The sequence below is a fragment of the Euprymna scolopes genome, chromosome 20, assembly GCF_053919585.1.
Source record: "Euprymna scolopes isolate OS-2025 chromosome 20, ASM5391958v1, whole genome shotgun sequence".
NCBI classification, from domain to species: domain Eukaryota; kingdom Metazoa; phylum Mollusca; class Cephalopoda; order Sepiida; family Sepiolidae; genus Euprymna; species Euprymna scolopes.
This window is the reverse complement of record NC_136501.1, coordinates 91,671,383-91,690,211: the sequence shown is the minus strand read 5'-3', so window position 1 is coordinate 91,690,211 and position 18,829 is coordinate 91,671,383. Positions and strand designations below refer to the sequence as shown.

Below are 18,829 nucleotides of genomic sequence, written 5' to 3'. Positions count from 1 at the left end.
TCTCAGGTGGCAAGCAATAGTGAATCGGATTAGTGAAAAAACTTATTAGCCCTGATAAGGGCTGTTCGAACTGCTGCTAAGATGGTTGCTGTCACTGATACTGGAATCCTTCGGCTGGTGGATTCGGTTGATGTGACTAGTAGCATCAGTCGTCGCTTCAGGAGCCTCCTCCTACTTCCCGGCCAAGTTGGGCGCCCAGCCAAAAACTCTTTGGTTGGGAAAGGCTGGCTGTATTTATTTGGCCAGCGCAATGTTAAAGGTGTCACTCCCAATAAGACAAGCAAATGACTCTAATTAACTCCAGAACGAAATTTATACAATCAAACGTAGCTTGGGAGTTTGTTGATTCCATTTAAATTAATTTCTTCTAAAAATAAAAAGTCAATTGCCTGAAATATTGGCGTTTTGTTTGATATATTTGAATTCCGACGTGCGTAATGAAGTCGATGATGAAAAGAAAGGGAAGGTGAATGTAGACAGCGAACCCGGATATGTTCAACGTTTAGCGTGTCCTTTGTTTAAGGGAAGGGCAGACGAAGACACATCGAGGGATGGAGAAAGAAGGAAAAGTGGAAGCATAGATTTTGAAATCGCAACAAGGCCCTCTACCTGGATAATTGATCAATATCAATTAATAATAGATTTGTGCCTCAGTAGTATTGGTTAAGAATGATTGGTGAGTGTAAGTGGGTCTGCAGAATTGTTCGTCAGTCTGCAAGTGCATCTGCAGGGTCTGTGGTGTGGTTGAAAGTGCTGTATGAGTGCAAGTGAGTCTGCACATTCTTAGTATGCAAGTGCGTCTGCAGAGTTTAAGTGAAGTATGGTTAAAGTCAGTTGCACGATGGCTTGCAAGCAAGTCTGCAGTGCCAAGTACAAGCGAGTCTGTACCAAAGTTGGTGTGCATCATTCGTGTTGATCGATCAGATACCCATGTGTCGGTTGAATCAACGAAGACCAGTCGTTGAGTTCTTCAATGTGCGTGGAGCAACTAACTCGTTTTAAACTGGTGACTTCTTCCTTAATGTCCAGTCATTGAGTTTTTCCATGTGCGCGTCGCAGCTAACTCAAACTGGTGTGAGTTCAATGTCAGTTGTCATTGCTGTTTGCGGACTTTGTGCGTGTGGTGAAAATCCATGAGGGTTCGGGTTTGATGAATTAAGTGGTCGGAGAGAGTTGGTAGGCCTTGAAGGGTGTTGTTGATGTTCGCAGAGCTTAACTTTTTACATTATGAAGTCAAGAGCTCGGTGTTGGTTTTGTGCTGAGTCGGTTGAACTGTTTGATCGTGGTTGGTTGGTAAAGTTTGGGTGGAATGTCATCTTCGAACAGCTGCCACTTGCATTGAAGGATGATGTGGGCTTTATTGTCATCTTCCTTGCCTACTGCTCTTTTCTGCATGTGTCTTAGAATCATGTCGGGTTAATCTGTATTTTCAGCCATCTTCTCTGCCAGCCGTTTGCCTAGGTCAAGAATCACGTCAGGGTCACCACTTGTTGCGGGGCCGGTCATCTTGAGGACAATCGACCCAACAACTAACAAGGTAAACACAGGCAAAATGTAAACAGCAAAAAGTAAACAGCAAAAAGGCAAAGAAGAATGACAGACACAGGTTTTTGGTGAAAGATGAGTGTTCGCCTTTTATTTGCAAAGGAAGGGAAAAATCATATTATCTGGATGCTGGTTGTCCAGAAGGTCGCATGTCACCAGAGGCTAAGGTCTAGAGGGCTGAAACAGGTACTCTAGATGTAGCGTGGTTCAGGGTTGCTTGCTGGGTCTGGAATGATCGGCTGGATGTCAGGGTGATCCAAAACGGATGGTGAACGCTGAGAACGCGAGCGTCAGTGTTAAAAAATGGATGACACTGAGAGTGTAGAATCAGTGTTAAGGAACGGAGGACACTGAGAATGTAGGGGTCAGTGTTAAAGAATGGACGACACTGAGAACATAGGGGTCAGTGTTAAGGAAGAGATAACACTCAGAATGCGGGGGTCAGTGTTAAGAAACGGACGACACTGAGAACGGAGGATCAGTGTTAAGGTACAGATGACACTGAGAACGTAGGATCAGTGCTAAGGAACGGACGACACTGAGAATGCAGGATTAGTGTTAAGGAGCGGGTGGTCAGTAGAGAGCCACGTGCGAGCAAGGTTGCAGACTGGAGGAACAAGGTGCAAATAAGGTTGCAGACTGGAAGAGCAAGGTGCGAGTGAGGTTGCAGGTCGGACGAGCGAGGTGTAGGCGAGGTTGCCAGAAAGCTGCAGGAAAGCTGGAAGGCATGGGAGTGAGCTGGAGGAACCAAGGGCTGGAAAGGCTGCAGGAAGGAGCAGGAAGCCACTGGAGTGGCTGGAAGGCTGCAGGAGTGAGCAGGAATTCACTGGAGACTAGAAGTGAAGTTCGCTGCTGGTGGATCTCAGGAGGCAAGCAGTAGTGAGTCGCATTTGTGAAAAAACTTATTAGCCCTGATAAGGGCTGATTGTTTAGCCCTGATAAGGGCTGTTTGATTGCTGCTGTCCCTGCTGCTGGAATCCTTTAGCTGGTGGATTTAGTCAACATGACTGGTAGCATCAGTTGTCGCATGGGGAGCCTCCTCCTACTCCCTGGCCGAGTTTGTATTTATTTGCTTCCTCACTGAGCAAAATAGGCACAAGGCCATTTTTTGATGTGGAGAGATCGGGGAAATGGGAACCAGCTGCCTGGGGTGTAGGGGAGCTGGATAGTGACAATTGATTTGAAGGGTTTCCCCTCCAGTGACCAATAACTGATTTCTACAAGAGCAATGGTCTTATATGTGGGGTTGCCCCCCATATGGTCTTTGCTTGAACTTTGTTGCCCAGGCCCCGTAGCATGAGTTGTACAGCGGCGCATCTCCGATCTTGCTCGGTGAACATCGTTTCACTGTCAGACATGATAGAAGGCTCTTATCACTCTTGGAATTTGTACACAACTGGCCAACTAGTAGATGATCTGCAGCAAAAAAGGAAACCAGGTTTCATTAAACAGAAATGGAATCACGTCGTCTTTTCTAGGGCGACAATTTTATCGTTCCACTCTGCATATGGAGAAATTGAGTTCATATGTTTATTATGACTGTCCCCATGTTCATACATTCATTTGCATATGTATTATAGACGTGTGTATATCTAATTATAGTAAACTAGCAGTTCAGCCAGGCTTTGCTCAGGCTCTATGTACTGTACATGACTTTATGTGCATATGTATATATAAAAAGAAAAAAATTAAAATATTAAAAAGTTTGACTCATGTCCAGGTAACCTACATCTAAAATTTCAAGTGTTTAGATCCAAAATTGGCGGAGGAGTTTGATAGAGTCAAGGGCAACTCTTTCAACTTTAACCTCTTGGCAGCCAAATTTTCACCCCCAAAACTGATTAAAAAGTTTGCCCTATGTCTGAATACACTTTATGTAAAATTTCAAATGTTTAAATAAAAAATTGGCTGAATAACTTGGTAAATACTGCAGAGGTCAATTTTTGCTTAACTTTGATCCCAATTCTGACCCCTTAACATTTATTGTTTCAGGCTGAAATCAAATTAAAAAGTTTCATCCATGTCCAAGTAACCTACATCTAAAATTTCAAGTGTTTGGACCCAAAATTGGTGGGGAAGTTTGGTAGAGTTTTCAAAGGTCAAATCGTTGAACTTTGACGCCTTAACAGCCAAATTTCTGACCGAAAACCGATTAAAAAGATTTTTCCAACTCTCAATACCCCTTAAATCAAATCTCGAGTCTGTAGACTGAAAATTGACAGAGTAGTTTGGTAGGGAAATTTACACACACAGACACACACACATACAGACAGACAATTTCACTTGTATAGATATATAGATACATTGAGGACATTGTTTATACTGCTGCAAAGATGGTTTGGTTGTTTTGTTTTACGGCATATTAACCCTTTTCGGGTTATTTAATGCCGAATCCAGGTATTATTCAGGAAATAGTATTCATGTTGCATCCAGTTATTTTGTAGGGTTTTATTCTTCAAGCTTTTTATATTTTCAATCATAAGTTTTAAGTGTTTGGTTTATTTGTTTTATGTATGACAGGGGAATGTGGGGAGTTGAGCACCGAGATGTTTGTTCAAATTACATTTAACCTTCTGCATGCTAGCACAGTCAGAGAAGCAGGCAACAAGGAGAGAATTCCATAGTTTAACAATCTGAAGGAACAAAATATTAGAGTAAAAGGCTTTTCATCATCTGTGTATTTCAACAGTGAAGGGGTGGGATTTTGCTGCTTCTTGGATTCATCGAGAATATGTACATCAGAGCACATTCCATTAAAGTATTTGTAAAACAGACACAGGTATGCAACATTTCAATGATGGAACAGAGGTTGGAGCTTGGCAAATAGTGTGGTACCTATCAGATTTGAGACTATTTATGTTGATGTACCAACCCAGATGTAACAATACTCCATGCATGAGCGAATTGTGGCTTTGTAATGAAATAAGATACTCTTTGGTGGGAGTAATTTTCTAGCATGGTAAAGGGAGCTAATCTCCTTTGCAGCAGCCTTGGCAATGTCCTCAATGCATTTACTCCAATTCATCTTGTACTTTGTCATAGCAGCACCTTCCCAGGAAGTAAATATAAAAAATTCCAACTTTATAAGCCAATTAAAAAAATGAATAAAGCAATCTTAGCACTTATTTACACTGGTGACGCCTTTCAGGTGAAAACATTATTACATACTTAAATGATGTGATAGTACTATTTTAAATAAAAAAAATCATCCACAATTACATTCCCAGATATCGTGTTTAAAGATGGCTGACCTTTGATCTAAGTCAACTTAAGTCAAGGGTTATTTCCCTTGTTTGTCATAATACTGAATTGGTTGCACAACACCCCTTCACGGTAGAGATCCCTAGATGTAAGAGAGTCTTTTACTCCAGTAGTTTCTTCCCCAGAACCGCTAGACTTTGGAATTCCATTCCAGGTCCCTGCTTCCCCAACTGTACTGACATGCAGAAGTTCAAGTGTAACGTGAACCGACATCTTGCTGCCCAACTCCCTACAAAGTAGCCCTGATGCTTATCTATCTGATAGTAGCCCCCCTACAACAAAGTGGCAATGTGCCTTGTTTGGGGTGAAAATGCAATAAAAAAATAAAAAAATAAATTCTGCTTTTATTTGCAATTATTTTTTTACATGACCATTTGTCATAATTTTTTGAATTTATACTAATTTCACCATGACACGTGAGTAAGTAATAATGTTTTCACCTGAAATGTGTTGACTTAAAAAAATCACCAATGTAAACAAGCACTGCGATCTTTTCTGTTCATTCTCTTCAAAAGGCACCTTTTTTTTTTTTTTTTCTCGCTATCAAAAGTGAACTTGCATTTACTTTTATCTTATCATGAGATGAAGACAAGTGGAATCCAAAGTTTAAACAGCAAAAAATGAAACTAAATAATTCTTGAATTTTCAAGGAACGAGGTGGGTCATTCCAGATCGAATCAATAAAGGTCAAATCACGACTCAGACCCTTTTTAATGTGGGACACGGAAATCTTTTCATGAGTGCAATTTACTGACCCCCTATTTTTATGTCAAAGTGTTCTGGCTATATTACTGAACGAATATTTGATATAATCAGATTCTTTTTAACTAAAAGAAAAGAATGATCCAGAAATGTAAATGTAATGTGAACAAACATCTTACCTAACTCCATGGTGAATATATATATATATATATATATATATATATATATATATATATATATATATAGTGATTTAAAGGTTATGAGGAGTTTTCGAAGCATGAAAAACGATGTTACTTTTTGTATTTAATATTTTATTGTCATTTTTTATAATTCAAGCGGACCCCTGTTACATTTTTGAGCATACTGAACCTGTTATTCCTGTTGTTTTCTGCTTCTACACATCGCTGGGATATCTTGATTCAGTTAACCGGTCTAAGTATCAAGCATACTGTGGAAACTAGATGGAGTAGTCGAGTAGTGGTAAAAAATTATTGGCAGTCGTCATTGCCCTGGAACAGCTCACAGAAGAAGGAGAAAATGCAACCATAAGATCAGATGCATCTTTTTTTCCAAAGGTTCAGAAATAAAAGAAACAGAAACGACAATACTGAGTTGAGAATTAAAGATGCATCTTGCTAGAGAAGCGGCATGTACACAAGCCAGACTTAATGAATGGTTAGTGCATGGCACAAATAGAGCTTTTGGGTTGATTTCGGAGATTCTTTTCTGCACACTCGATCGGTGGCCTGCCATAAAAGCAGCATTGTCAAATGTCTGGCCAATAGTCACCAATCTGAATCCTATTGTTCTCCAGTTCTCTCGAAATCAGTTTAGAAACTTTTGTCTCGATGGAACAGAGAAACAACTCCTCCACTGTCATTTTATTTTCATCAATTTTTACGTAGCGCAACACCTCACTCATCTGGTCCTTGTGAGATACATCCAGAGTGCTAAAATTATACAAAAATATTTGCTTTCTTTGATCTGATCGATGATTTTCTTTCTCACCTGCTTTGCCAAAATGCTCACAAATTCATTTTGAATTTCTGGTTATAGATAAGAAATAGCGATTTTCTTTTCCAGGTTAACTTTTACCAAATGTTCACAGAGCACAGAGTCATACTTGGCCAATAAATTTACCAATTCTATAAAATTCCCTTTTTGTTTTCTTGATCTCTTTCATCATTATGGATGTCTTCCTGGTGACACCATAGTGCCAGATCCTGCTTGGCAAGAAACCTGATAATGTCCAGCAATCTAGTTAGAATTTCCCGCCACTTCTTAGTTTCCTTCTCAATAAGATCTTGCTCTACTTTTACTTTGTCAACTACCTTTCCTTCAGCAAGTCGGATCTCTAGATCCTTCCAGTTGAGAAACGCTTGAGCATGAGATGTGCTAGCTTCATGTTCATATACTTTTGGGTTTAATTTTCACCAATTCGTAAAACCCACATCAGAAGAAAAATCAACACTCCAGTTGAAAACAGTCTGCAGCAGAAGATAAATAAGGCTTCTCTGGAAGGAGAATACACCATCCATGTTTTCAAAGTTTTCTCACCATTGCACAATTCCCGATAGAACCATTTTTTAGTTAGCTTTCTAATGTCGCCTTTTGTTTTTGTTCCTGATTGGACTACTTCCTTGAATTCATGATCAAGGTGCTGCACAGCGGCAGATCCCTACCGAACAAGCATAGCGCAAATTCTATCATTAATCTCAATGTACGCAAGATGATGGCCACGAACAGATGTAAAATATAGAATGAAACGCAAATTTTAGTAAAACGAAATTAGAAAGTCGACTGTTCAGTGTACAGTCTAGCAAGAAAAAAAATAACATCAAAAATTATATCCCTATATAAGTATAACGATCATAAAATCTGTTTACAGTCGATTTTTATTCCGTACTTACTTAATGTTTCTACAATTCAAAAATTATGTCATTTTCTGTTTCTAATTTTCCGTTGTATCATTTAATTATCAGTGATGTTTGAAAGCATTTTTCTTGATAGAAATGTTTTATTTAATTTTTCAACATTTTTTGGAACATGTAAATCAACTACTTTCTTTGAAAGGTTACCTAGAGAATTTATGCAACTTCTTTTTAAAACTTTGTTTTACAAATAAAATAAATTTACATCGTATTTTGATGTTATTATCATTTCAGTTGTAGTGATAATTTAAAAGCAATAAATATTTATACCAAGTACCAATAATGAAAAATTAAATTAAAAATTTTAAACAATCACTTTTGGAATTGTAAATTAGGGACACATTTTTCCTATTCCGATACCTCCAAAAGTTCCGATTTTTTACAATCTTTTCGGTATAAAAATTCAGATTTTTTGTTCATTTTTATTTATTTTTTCTATTTTTTATTTTTACCCTCTCAAAATGTCATCCCCTGACATGTGCCACTCGTAATATAGGGACACACTTTTCCGATTCCAATACCCCACAAAAGTTCTGATTTTTTAAAAACTTTTCGGTATAAAATTAGCTTTATTTATTTTATTTATTTTTTCTATTTTTACCCTCTCAAAATGCCGCCCCCTGACATGGGCTGCTCGTAAAATAGGGATGCATTTTTCTGATTCCGATACCTCTAAAAGTCCTGATGTTTTACAACCTTTTCAGCATAAAATTTCAGATTTTTTGTTAGTTTTCGTTTATTTTTATTTATTTTTTTTTACCCTCTTAATATGCTGCTCCCTGGCACTTGCCACCCGGGGCAGACCAGCTCCTGACCTCCCCCTTGCTAAGCCACTGGATGGAGACATCCACTAAGACATCACGTTTTTTTTTTTAACCATTTCTCTCCTTCATGTTACAGGTTCAAGCCTGCTTGCCTACTACCAATTTTTTGTTAACACCTCTGCCTACTGTTGTTTTGATCGTCGCCCCTCCCCCTACTACCACTTTTTTTATCCCATCCCCCCCAGGTTCCTTACTACACCACCTATACACACCTGGGCAATGGCTACAGGTCTTTTGATCTCCCCCCTCACGGGGTTCCTTACTATAACACCTAAACACCCGAGCAATGCCAGGCACTCCCACTAGTGGTATATATATATATATATATATATATATATATATATATATATATATATATATATATATATATATATATATATATAGCTTTCATTCCAAATACCAAAATTGGAATTATTACACGCTAATAAGTTTTACAGTTCTGAATTTTTTAGATTTAAAGCTGATTGTTTATATGACTTGTTTTCATCGGAATATAGTTCTCATCTTGAGTGTTATCTGTGCAACATTTCGGTTGGTGTAGCCTTCGACCTTCGTCAGGAATGTTGGTTTTATATTGGTGAGTGATTTTTTAAACAAACGCATTTTAAATGGAAACTTTATTACATACTTACTTGTCAGGGAGAAATTACTAATTTACAACTTCTGAAATTAGTATAAACTCCAAAAATTACAAAAAATGATCCAGTAGATAATTTGTAAGAAGTATTTTAAATAAAAAATTGCCACAGTTATGTTCCCAGATCGTGTCGTAAGTTGGCGAACCTTAATTGAATTTAAGTCGAGTGTTACCTCCCATGTTTGTCATGCTGTATTGGTCGCAAAATTCTTCCACGTTAAAACATCATAAAACTCGATAACTCCTATTTTTACTTGTAATTATTTTTCTACTGAATCATTTTTAGTAATTTTTGGAATTTATACAGAATACGACATGACACGTAAGTACGTAAGTATGTTTTCACGTGAAATGCATTGGTTTTGTAGGGGACTAGGATATATAAATACCCCAATCCCGTTACAAAAGAATAATGAAACGAATGGAACTGAAGGAAACAAAGACTCAATTGATGGATAAGATAAACGTCGTTTATTTGCTGTTGAAAGAATGAATGTTTTAGTTATAACATGTGTTCATGTCCGCGCGTATGTAACCAATGTTCGTTGCACGACTGGTGTTGTAGCAAGAAAAGGAAATGTGTTTTCATCTCAAGTTCGGGTTACTATCGTTTGTTCGCGCGTGGGAAGAGAAATAAGTGTTGTAGTGAAAATTGAGAATGATAGTCCAGCGTGTAGACAAAGAGGATATGAGAGTTGACGTCAGTTAGTAGTCAGCTACACGAAGGTGCTCTCAGGGACCAGTAGTAGATAGAGAGAGAAAGAGTGTGAATGTGTACATACGGTCTGTTAGCTCGTGCCCCATACATAGTCGCAGGGGTGTTGATGCGCGCGAACATGCGCCTCCCGAAAGGGAGGCGGCTGGTTAGCCCAACCTCTCTGGTCGAGAGTTGGTCCTAAAAGGGTTAGAAACAGCTTGTCTCTTTGTTTTATACTCGTTTCCGGTGGTCATTTGTGCATATGTATAATTCCTTAGAAAGCGGAAGTGACGTTGTCCCTTGTGCGCTCGTGTGTGCGTGTGTGAATACATATGTGTGCGTTAGCGCATGTGTATATACACGTGAATGTGAGTGTATGTATGCGAATGTGAATAAATTTACGTGTGTGTGGACGTGGGCGCGTATGTTTGTGTGCGCGTATGTATATGACATAGCTTGAAATGTGAATGTGTGTTTTTGTGCGAGGCTTGAAAAAGGCTCGTACAGTTTAAATGATCACCGATGTAAGCCAGTACCAGATGACGTCATCATTTTGATAACATCGAGTATGGACGGCGACAAGCTAGCAATATCCTCAGATTTTTCGTATAAACTTGGATAAACTTCATGTTTATTGATTGAAATATACAACAAACAAAACGTCAGATGTTGATGTCGATGGCCTTCCGTACTTTTCGTACGTAGCCAACATGTGAGTATTTAACGATGTCGTTAATTGTCACGTGTCACGTTTATATGTTTGTTTGTTTTTTCCAGGTCAGTCTTGTTTTCGGTTGTTATATAATGCCATTTCACACTTTTTTTTTTTTTTTTTTGCATTTATTTAGTAACTATTGGATCTTTATGACTCTGACATAATAAACATAAATACTGTTTCCGTAATTTTGTAGATAACACCTTCCACTGAAATCACCCATAGTTCCAAATAATTAGATTCTACTTTTTCAAGCAATTACGCAAGAACAGTGTTCACTGAACTTACAGAAAAATTAAGGAGAAAGAAGAAAACATAAATAAATAAATAAGTAAATAAATAAAAGCAATTATTTAATAATTTAGAGATGGGACCAATTTCGTATGTACATTTAAGATAAATGACCTCCCCTCCCAATTTCCGGGTCATTTCATGTACCTATTTACAATGCCTCCCCACAGGGACAGAGTCAGACACCAGGGTCGTTTTTTAACGTGGAGAAAAGGTACAAAAATAAAAATTGTCTCAGTCGTGAAGGATGCTCCAATGCTCCTCCACCGAAAGAGAACAAGAAATGAAAGTGCAGCATTGCACAATGCAGCATCTGAAGAACAGATTCTACACTTTGATCTTGGTCGGATCATTTCATGTAGTCAATTTTTTTATCACTAATCATGAGTTTGACTGGCGAGGTCGTAAAACCACATGTAATTGCCTAAAAGCATGCCCTTTCCCAAAAACTTTTCTCTCATAGTAAAAAAGAAAGTAAAAACTGTTAGTTGCTTTAAATACGCTAGAAATGAGGGATCCTTTTAAATGTAGAGATCATTTCACCCTAAGTTTTAAAGTAATTTTTTCCGCGAAAATCGCCCCCAAAAGTAGAATCTGATTTTTTTCAGGGTGGATAATTTATCCCCTTTTTAATCCATAACATCCCGCATCTACAATACTTATGCAGAATATAAACTGTAGACACGATTTTTCTTTTTCTCTTCTTGTTTAAAAGGATTGCTTAGTTAAATTAATTTTTTACGTTAACATTTATTTATTAAATTGTTAGGTGAAAGTACAGATTAGTTTTTAAAACTCAGGTACTTGTGCACTTTTGCCACCGAGCTAAAATAATAACGTTATTATTTTGAAAGCCATTCTTAACATGGGGAGGGAAGGGTGTTTTTTGTAAGTATTCTGTGCTTCCACCTAACAATTTATCATTGTTGTTATTTTATTTATTTCAGTACGATCCGTCGTACTCTGCATAAGTACCCCATAATTATTATTTGTTTTTTTTTTTTGTTTTATTTTTAACATTATTTTTACCTCTCGTCGGCGTAAGTATAGTTTCGTTATTTTTATCATACCGGATGAACCGAAACGAAACTAAAAAAAGTCGTCGATAGTTTCATTTTCTTTTCCTAGAAGCCATTTGTTAACGCGAATTAACACCGACTGAATAAAAATAAGAAAGTCAAAACCACCTGTTTTTATTTATTTATTTAAATTTAGATACCTTCCACGTCGGACATTTCAACCCCCCTTTGTTTTATTTCGGAAGATTCGTGTTGTCCCGGTAAGTACTATGTAATTATATGACTTATTTATTTATTTTTTGTCTATATTACTGAAGGCACTGCTTAGTGCTTGCTTCTTATGGTGTGATTTTTTTTGTTTTTTACTTATGTTCGTGCAAGTCTGATAGTTCGAACAGTTGCTTTCTTGATGTCGAGCTGCTCCACCACATCAAGCCGTATCGTTTTTCGTAATTTTTGGAACTGCGACATGACAATTAGGCTTTCGTTAAGAGTCGCACTTCTTTGTTTACAAAGCCAGTTCATAAATATTTTTGGTAAATTTTTATTTTACCGACCCCTCGGCATTCACCTTTAATTTGTCGATTTATAAAGGTTTTCGGGTACGCTGAGGACGAATATCGCATTTATTTGTTGCGCAAACACACATCCGTATTTGAAGACATTCAGTATCCAACGTAATCACTATCATTTGTTAGTGGCGCCGGGCGGGCGCCCATCTTGTTTTCCAATAACGAAAAAACGCCAAAAAAAGGCTAAATATGGCACATGTAACTGGAATCCCCTCTTCCTCACCACCGGCGTTGGTGCAAAATAAAAAAAAAAAAAAAAAAAAAGGTTTATTGGAGGGAGGAAGGGGTAAATTCCAAGAAATCTTGAACGAAAGGTAAGAACGTAAAGACAAGACCACAAATTAAAAGCAGTATTTAGAGTAATATTTATTAAAATAAATTGAAAGGTAAATATTACCAGAACATTACCAGATGTATGGAAACTAAAGCCGCTTTCAGGACTGCCAGCAGCCATTGTAAGAAAGTAATAAAGAACGCAAGAGAGTTGTATGCTCAGTCCGTCAAGTCCAAAGTAGCTGAGCAGCGGCTTGGTTCCCACCAGTTTTGGCAAATTGCAAACAGAATCTTGAACAGAAGCGTGTGCTCCATCCCAACTATCATCAATGGACCTGAGTTAATCTCGTCAGCATCAGACAAAGCCAAACTCTTTGCCAAGAACTTTGCAGCAAATTCTACCCTTTGCGACCAAGGCCGCCAACCCCCAATATTTCCTCCTGTATCAGAAAACACACTATGTGATATACAAATATCTGTATGTGATGTTGCCAAGCTAATCAAAAACCTTGATTCCAGTAAAGCAACCGGCCATGACGATATTCCAATTATAGTACTCAAAAAACTTCAACCAGAACTAGCACCCATACTTACAAAACTGTTTAAACGTTGTCTTAAGGAGAATTGCTTCCCATCACCCTGGAAAATCTCATCAGTATGCCCTGTATTTAAGAATTCAGGTGATCGTTCATCCCCCTCTCAGTACAGGCCAATAAGTCTCCTGTGTGTCATGAGTAAGTTGCTGGAATCTGTGTTAAATAGAGAAGTAATCAACCATCTCAGCAAAAATAACCTTCTTAGTGACACACAATATGGTTTCCGTTCTGCTAGATCTACAGCAGATGTGCTTACAGTTATATCTCATAGGATTAGCGAATCTCTCGACAGAGGCAACCTTTCTAGGGCAATTGCTCTTGACATATCAAAGGCCTTTGATAAGGTATGGCATAAAGATTTACTTCACAAGATCTCCAGCTATGGTATAGCTGGAAATATCTTCTCAATTATTAAATCATTTCTCTCTGATAGGTTCATAAGAGTAGTAGTTGATGGGCAAAAATCAGAAGCTCACAGTATAAATGCTGGAGTCCCTCAGGATTCCATCCTGGGCCCAACTCTTTTCCTGATCTACATTAATGATCTTCCAAATCACATCCTTACATCATTCGTAGACATTTTTGCTGATGACACTACCATCTATGGTAGCACATCTAAGACAGTAAACGACCAAGTTCTCTCCGATTCTCTCTCCTCTGATCTTGATCATGTTGTACAATGGGGAAAGGAGTGGCTGATTACTTTTAATGCATCTAAAACCAAGCTTCTATCTTTACATCATCAACGTTCTGATCCCCATCTGGCATCAATTAAAATGAATGTCTCTCGTCTTGGGGAGGCCTCAAGTTTTGACAGGCTTCTGGGCTTGACCTTTACTCCTGATCTTAAATGGAATACGTACATCAAATCTGTTGCCACAGCTGCTGGAAAAATGGTGGGATCTTTCTATCGATCCGGTAAATATCTCACTGCTGATGCTATTCTCTATCTATATAAGAGCTAGGTACGTCCAAGGATGGAATATTGTTGCCACATCTGGGCAGGAGCTGCTAGAAAGGATTTGTCCTGCCTTGATAGAGTTCAAAATAGACTTTGTAGCCTCGTAGGAGATGTCCTTTTCTCTTCCTTGCAACCTCTATCTCACAGAAGAGATGTTGCGAGTTTGTCTCTGATGTATCGTTGTTTTCATGGAAGGTGTTCAACTGAGCTTCAATCTATGGTCCTCCCTCGCCAAACTTTCACAAGAAACACTCGTCTAGCTGTAAACACTATCAATAATTCCCCCCACTCTTTATCTGTGCCTAAACCTAAACGTAGATTCCATGAACAAAGCTTCTTTCTTAGAACTGCACGCCTGTGGAATTTTCTTCCGTTTTCCTGCTTTCCGGCTGACTACAATATGGTTGTGTTCAAGTCTAACGTAAATAAGTTCTTGATGAGCCGCTCTATATGAGTTATCAAATTTACCAAATTTTCATTACTAATGATTACTATATTGTCCACTGTCTACTGTACACTCTTTAACCCTTATCCTTGAGTGGCCTCTTTGCCTTGATAAGTGGTGATGCCTATGTAAAAAAAAACGAAAAAACAAAAAACAATTGAATGTTCTCTGTTTTTTGGGGGTCACCCTGTAATACATGCCCAATCAAAAATATAATAAAACTGATTTATATTTTTGATTAAAATCGATAATTCAATAATTCGATATAACTCGATAATTTTCTCTAATTTTTGGTATAGATACCTATTGTTGCTTGATGAATAAGTATATCAAAGAGACTTTATGTTAATTTATTTTGAATTGTCATATTTCATCCATACATTTTTTTTTATGGACAAACACTGATTTTATTTCTTTTTGCTGTTCTTTTTGTTGCACCTTGTTTTCATTCTCCTTTTTTTTTATCGATCATACCACCATATTGGAAATTAGCTGATATACTAATTTACAAGTATTCATATTATTTGTATTCTTTGGACTACTGTTCTCATCTTAAGTGTTATTTTCATGATGTTTCAGTCAATTTAACCTCCGAGCTGTTTCAGAAATACTCCTGAATTCGACAAGATACACCCGAAGAAGGTTGAAGGTTACGTCAACCAAAACATTGTGAAAATAACTCTCAAGGTGAGAACTACTTTTCTGAAGAATCCAAATAATGCAAATAATTAATCCTTATCTAAAATTTCTTACATATAATTAGTGTTTTTTTATTTTTTATTAACATGTTTTGATACCAATAATATTCAGCATGTCATAAGCTTAAAACATATATAATTTTTGAATTACTAAATATTGTGTTTCAAAAAAAAAAATTGTTCAATATAATTAAAAAATAAAAATAAAGAAAAATCTTTATGATGTAATGAAAATGTCAGATTCCAAAAAATCACATAAATTTTATTTTTAACCAAGAAAATTAAATTTTATAAGGAACCAAGAACGTTGTGTCTTGATTTGTCATATTTAATAAATAAAGGAAGACAATTCAATTTGAACTACCAAGATCAATATCAGTCTTGTAATGGTTACAATTTAGTATTAAAATTGCTAAAAATCATAAAACATGTTTTTCTATATAAAAAAATACTTGATCAATTTGTGTGATTTTTGGAATATGATATTTTCATTCTGTGATGGGTATATACATCTTAAAGAATGTTTTGTATTTTTGTTTTATTAATTACCGTATATTTCAGTGTATAAGGCGACCATCAGATAAGACAAGATACAAAATTGAAGCAAATTTTAATAACTTTATCATATATCGATTGTATAAGACGACTGCTAGATCATGAAACCATGTTTGTTTAGCCTAGGTTAGAGATAGAAACACCCAGTATCTTATGAAATATTGGTTTTAAATGTGATTTTTAACTTTAAGAGTTGTCTTATATGCCGAAATATACGGTAGGTGGAATTCTGGACTTGCACTTAAATGTCGCATTTAACTATATACTTGGTTTTAGATGTATTTATAGTCAGAAGAGTAGAGCAACAAAAAGTAAAAATTTCACTAATTTATTTTTTAATCCAAATAATATATATATATATATATATATATATATATATATATATATATATATATATATATATATATATACAGGGTGACCCCAAAAAACGGGCCCCAACTCTAATTAGGCCCCGTTTCTTAGTGTTTTGTCCGAATGAAATGAAACTTTGGTTATAACTAGTTTATTATATTCAAAACATCACATCAAAACACAAGGGTCGTTGGCCTTTTTTTCTCCGTTCTACAGCATATGTCCTAGATGGCCTCCATTTAGCTTTTGTTTTTTGGGGGGTCACCCTGTATATTATTTAATTGGAATTTATTGAGATGAGTATTATTTATTAATTTTATTTTTATTGCGGACTGTTATCCTCAACTAAGAAAAGATGAGAATAATAGTCCTCAATAAAAATAAAATTAATATATATATATATATATATATATATATATATATATATATATATATATATATATATATATATCATGTATTTTTATTTATTTATTTATTTATTTTTTTTTTTTTGAGGCAGCAAACTTTAAATAAAAATTAAATTAAAAGAAAAATATTTTTATTATATGCATCTGTATTCCAAAGATTAATTTTTGCCATTTAATGATTTAAATACAATTCTGGGCATATGACCAGTGTAGTTGCAAATATGGTGTGATCTAGAGACCTAAGTTTCACAACTTCATGCATTAAATTAGGCTGTGTTTCGGCAGTAATGCATCAAATGTTCTGTGGAAAGTGGTCTATTATGTCTGGTTTATCAGTATAGACATAGGACTTCACATATTCCCAAAGAAAATGAACGAAAGAAATGCGGTTAAATTGCATGAATCAGGTGTCCAGTTGACTGGTACATTTCGTGAAATTATTCATTCATCAAATGTTTCAAAATGATTTTCCAAATAAATTAGCACAATTTGCAAATGCTGCTCAGCTGTCAGTCTCTTCATAATGAATTGCCAAACTAAGCTTAACTCAAAATAACTGATGGTTTCCAAATCTGCAATTAAAGAAAATAGAATTGTCAATTTAAAGTTCGCTGCCTCTGAAAAAAAATCACCCTCTATATATACTTTTTATTTTCTACAGTTCATATAAATAACAAAAGCCACGACGTTGACGATGGCGAGGCCTGAGGAACGCAAGACTCCAGTGCTGATGTATGAAATTCTCTTTATCGCTGCTGCCTTCTGTTTCATTTATACCCTGTATCAAAATGGCATTATTCTGCAAATCGTTTGTTTCGTAACAATCTACATTGCCTATCGAAATATTGTCTCGCTCAATTCAAAAATCCTTCCTGTCAATGAAAAAGCTGTGTTCGTAACTGGCTGTGACTCGGGTAAAGTTGTTTTTTATTTATTTATTTGGTTCTTCCTCCTTCCTTTTCCATTCCCCTTTTCCCCGTGTATGCTCATATTTTCACTACACCGATGAAGACTGAAGGATCAGTCGAAAATTATGTACCTGTAAAAAAAAGTTTTTTAATTTTTTTTCATAATATTATTTTGTATTCCTGCACGTCACCAATTGAAAACAAATAAAGAAAAGTTATAAGCTTTTATACTTTTCGTATTCTTTTTTATACATTTCCATTCATATATATATATATTCCCTTTATTTTATATTTAACTTTATCATTTTTTTTTTCTCTCTCCTTTCTCTTCCCAGATCTTTTTTATTTATAGTTATGTCTCGGAAGTAGAGTGAAAAGCATATCTTATTTTTCTTTTATTAATATTATTTTTTTCCTTGTACACATTTTTGTGAATTATTCCATGGATTTCTGCCTTTGGATTATTATGGACCATCTTCTTCCAATTACGGGATTTCCTTGGATTTTACTTGTACAAATGGAAATTCTTTTAACTTTCTTGAAGTTTTACATTTGGATTTTACCGTCACTGGATTTTTTATCTTCCAGACTATCCATTCATGTGTAATCACCTTTTTCTTTACCATATTCCCTCTGCTTAACTTATTTTATTTTCAAGTAAGATCTTTGACTTACTTGTTGTTTGATCAAATACTTCTGCATGCAAAATCCGATCCCGCATTTTGCTAATTCCTACCCTCTGATGAGAAGGAGAGTATTTCTTTGAAACTCCGCGGATTAAGGACTATCCATTTATCTAGTGTTTCCTTTTCAGATTAAATATGTTTTTAACTCATTTCAAAGTGTTTTTTAACATATTTTATTAACTGTTTGCTCATATATATATATGTGTGTGTGTGTGTTTTGAAGAAAATAGCCGGCAAAACCTGAGGGGCCCCCTTCATCAACAGATTCATCAGGAGTTAATCGTTGATCCATAGAAAATAAATAAATAAAATATCTCGCAAGAGCAGACTTAATGGGGTGTGCGTGCAAAGTTGTACCGAGGAAGAGAAAAAAAAAGAAGGAAGGACGGGTGGGAATACGAATGAAATAAAATATTTACAATTATATAAAATATATTTACAAGTGGGGTAAAGGGGAGAGTTAAAATATATCCTCAAATAAGTTTAATGACCTAACGAATTCTTTCTGTCGACAGAGAGAAGGTCTGCATAGGACAATGGAGACCGACTCCAAAATCAAGTGATTTTGAGAGTCAGCCTGGTGCAAAATTCTAAAACACTCAATTTTATACACATTGGCACATGCTGGATTTTCATGGAGGTGTTGGCCAATGGCAAATTCCAAGGGAGTAAGAGCAACAAGGCTTGCCCAATCTTATGTTTGCTGGAACATGTTGGTTGATTCGAGTCTGCAAATTTAAGAAGGTTTGACCCAC

The 18,829-nt window shown here is 36.2% G+C and overlaps 1 protein-coding gene across 5 annotated transcripts in view; it reads left to right on the top strand.

The window, feature by feature from the left end:
* Positions 1-9,955: 9,955 nt before the first annotated feature.
* LOC145241544 (D-beta-hydroxybutyrate dehydrogenase, mitochondrial-like) overlaps positions 9,956-18,829 on the top strand; it is a 47,522-nt gene continuing 38,648 nt past the window's right edge. The window contains exons 1-4 of one of the 5 annotated variants that reach the window (XM_080104608.1): positions 9,956-10,309; positions 11,819-11,882; positions 15,049-15,156; positions 17,142-17,394. In XM_080104608.1, the coding sequence (XP_079960734.1) occupies positions 17,175-17,394 (220 nt within the window). In that variant the 5' untranslated portion in view covers positions 9,956-10,309; positions 11,819-11,882; positions 15,049-15,156; positions 17,142-17,174. Of the gene's footprint in view, positions 10,375-11,704; positions 11,883-15,048; positions 15,157-17,141; positions 17,395-18,829 lie in introns of those variants that run through there. The other 4 variants (XM_080104609.1, XM_080104611.1, XM_080104612.1 and 1 more) reach the window with 4 other exon arrangements.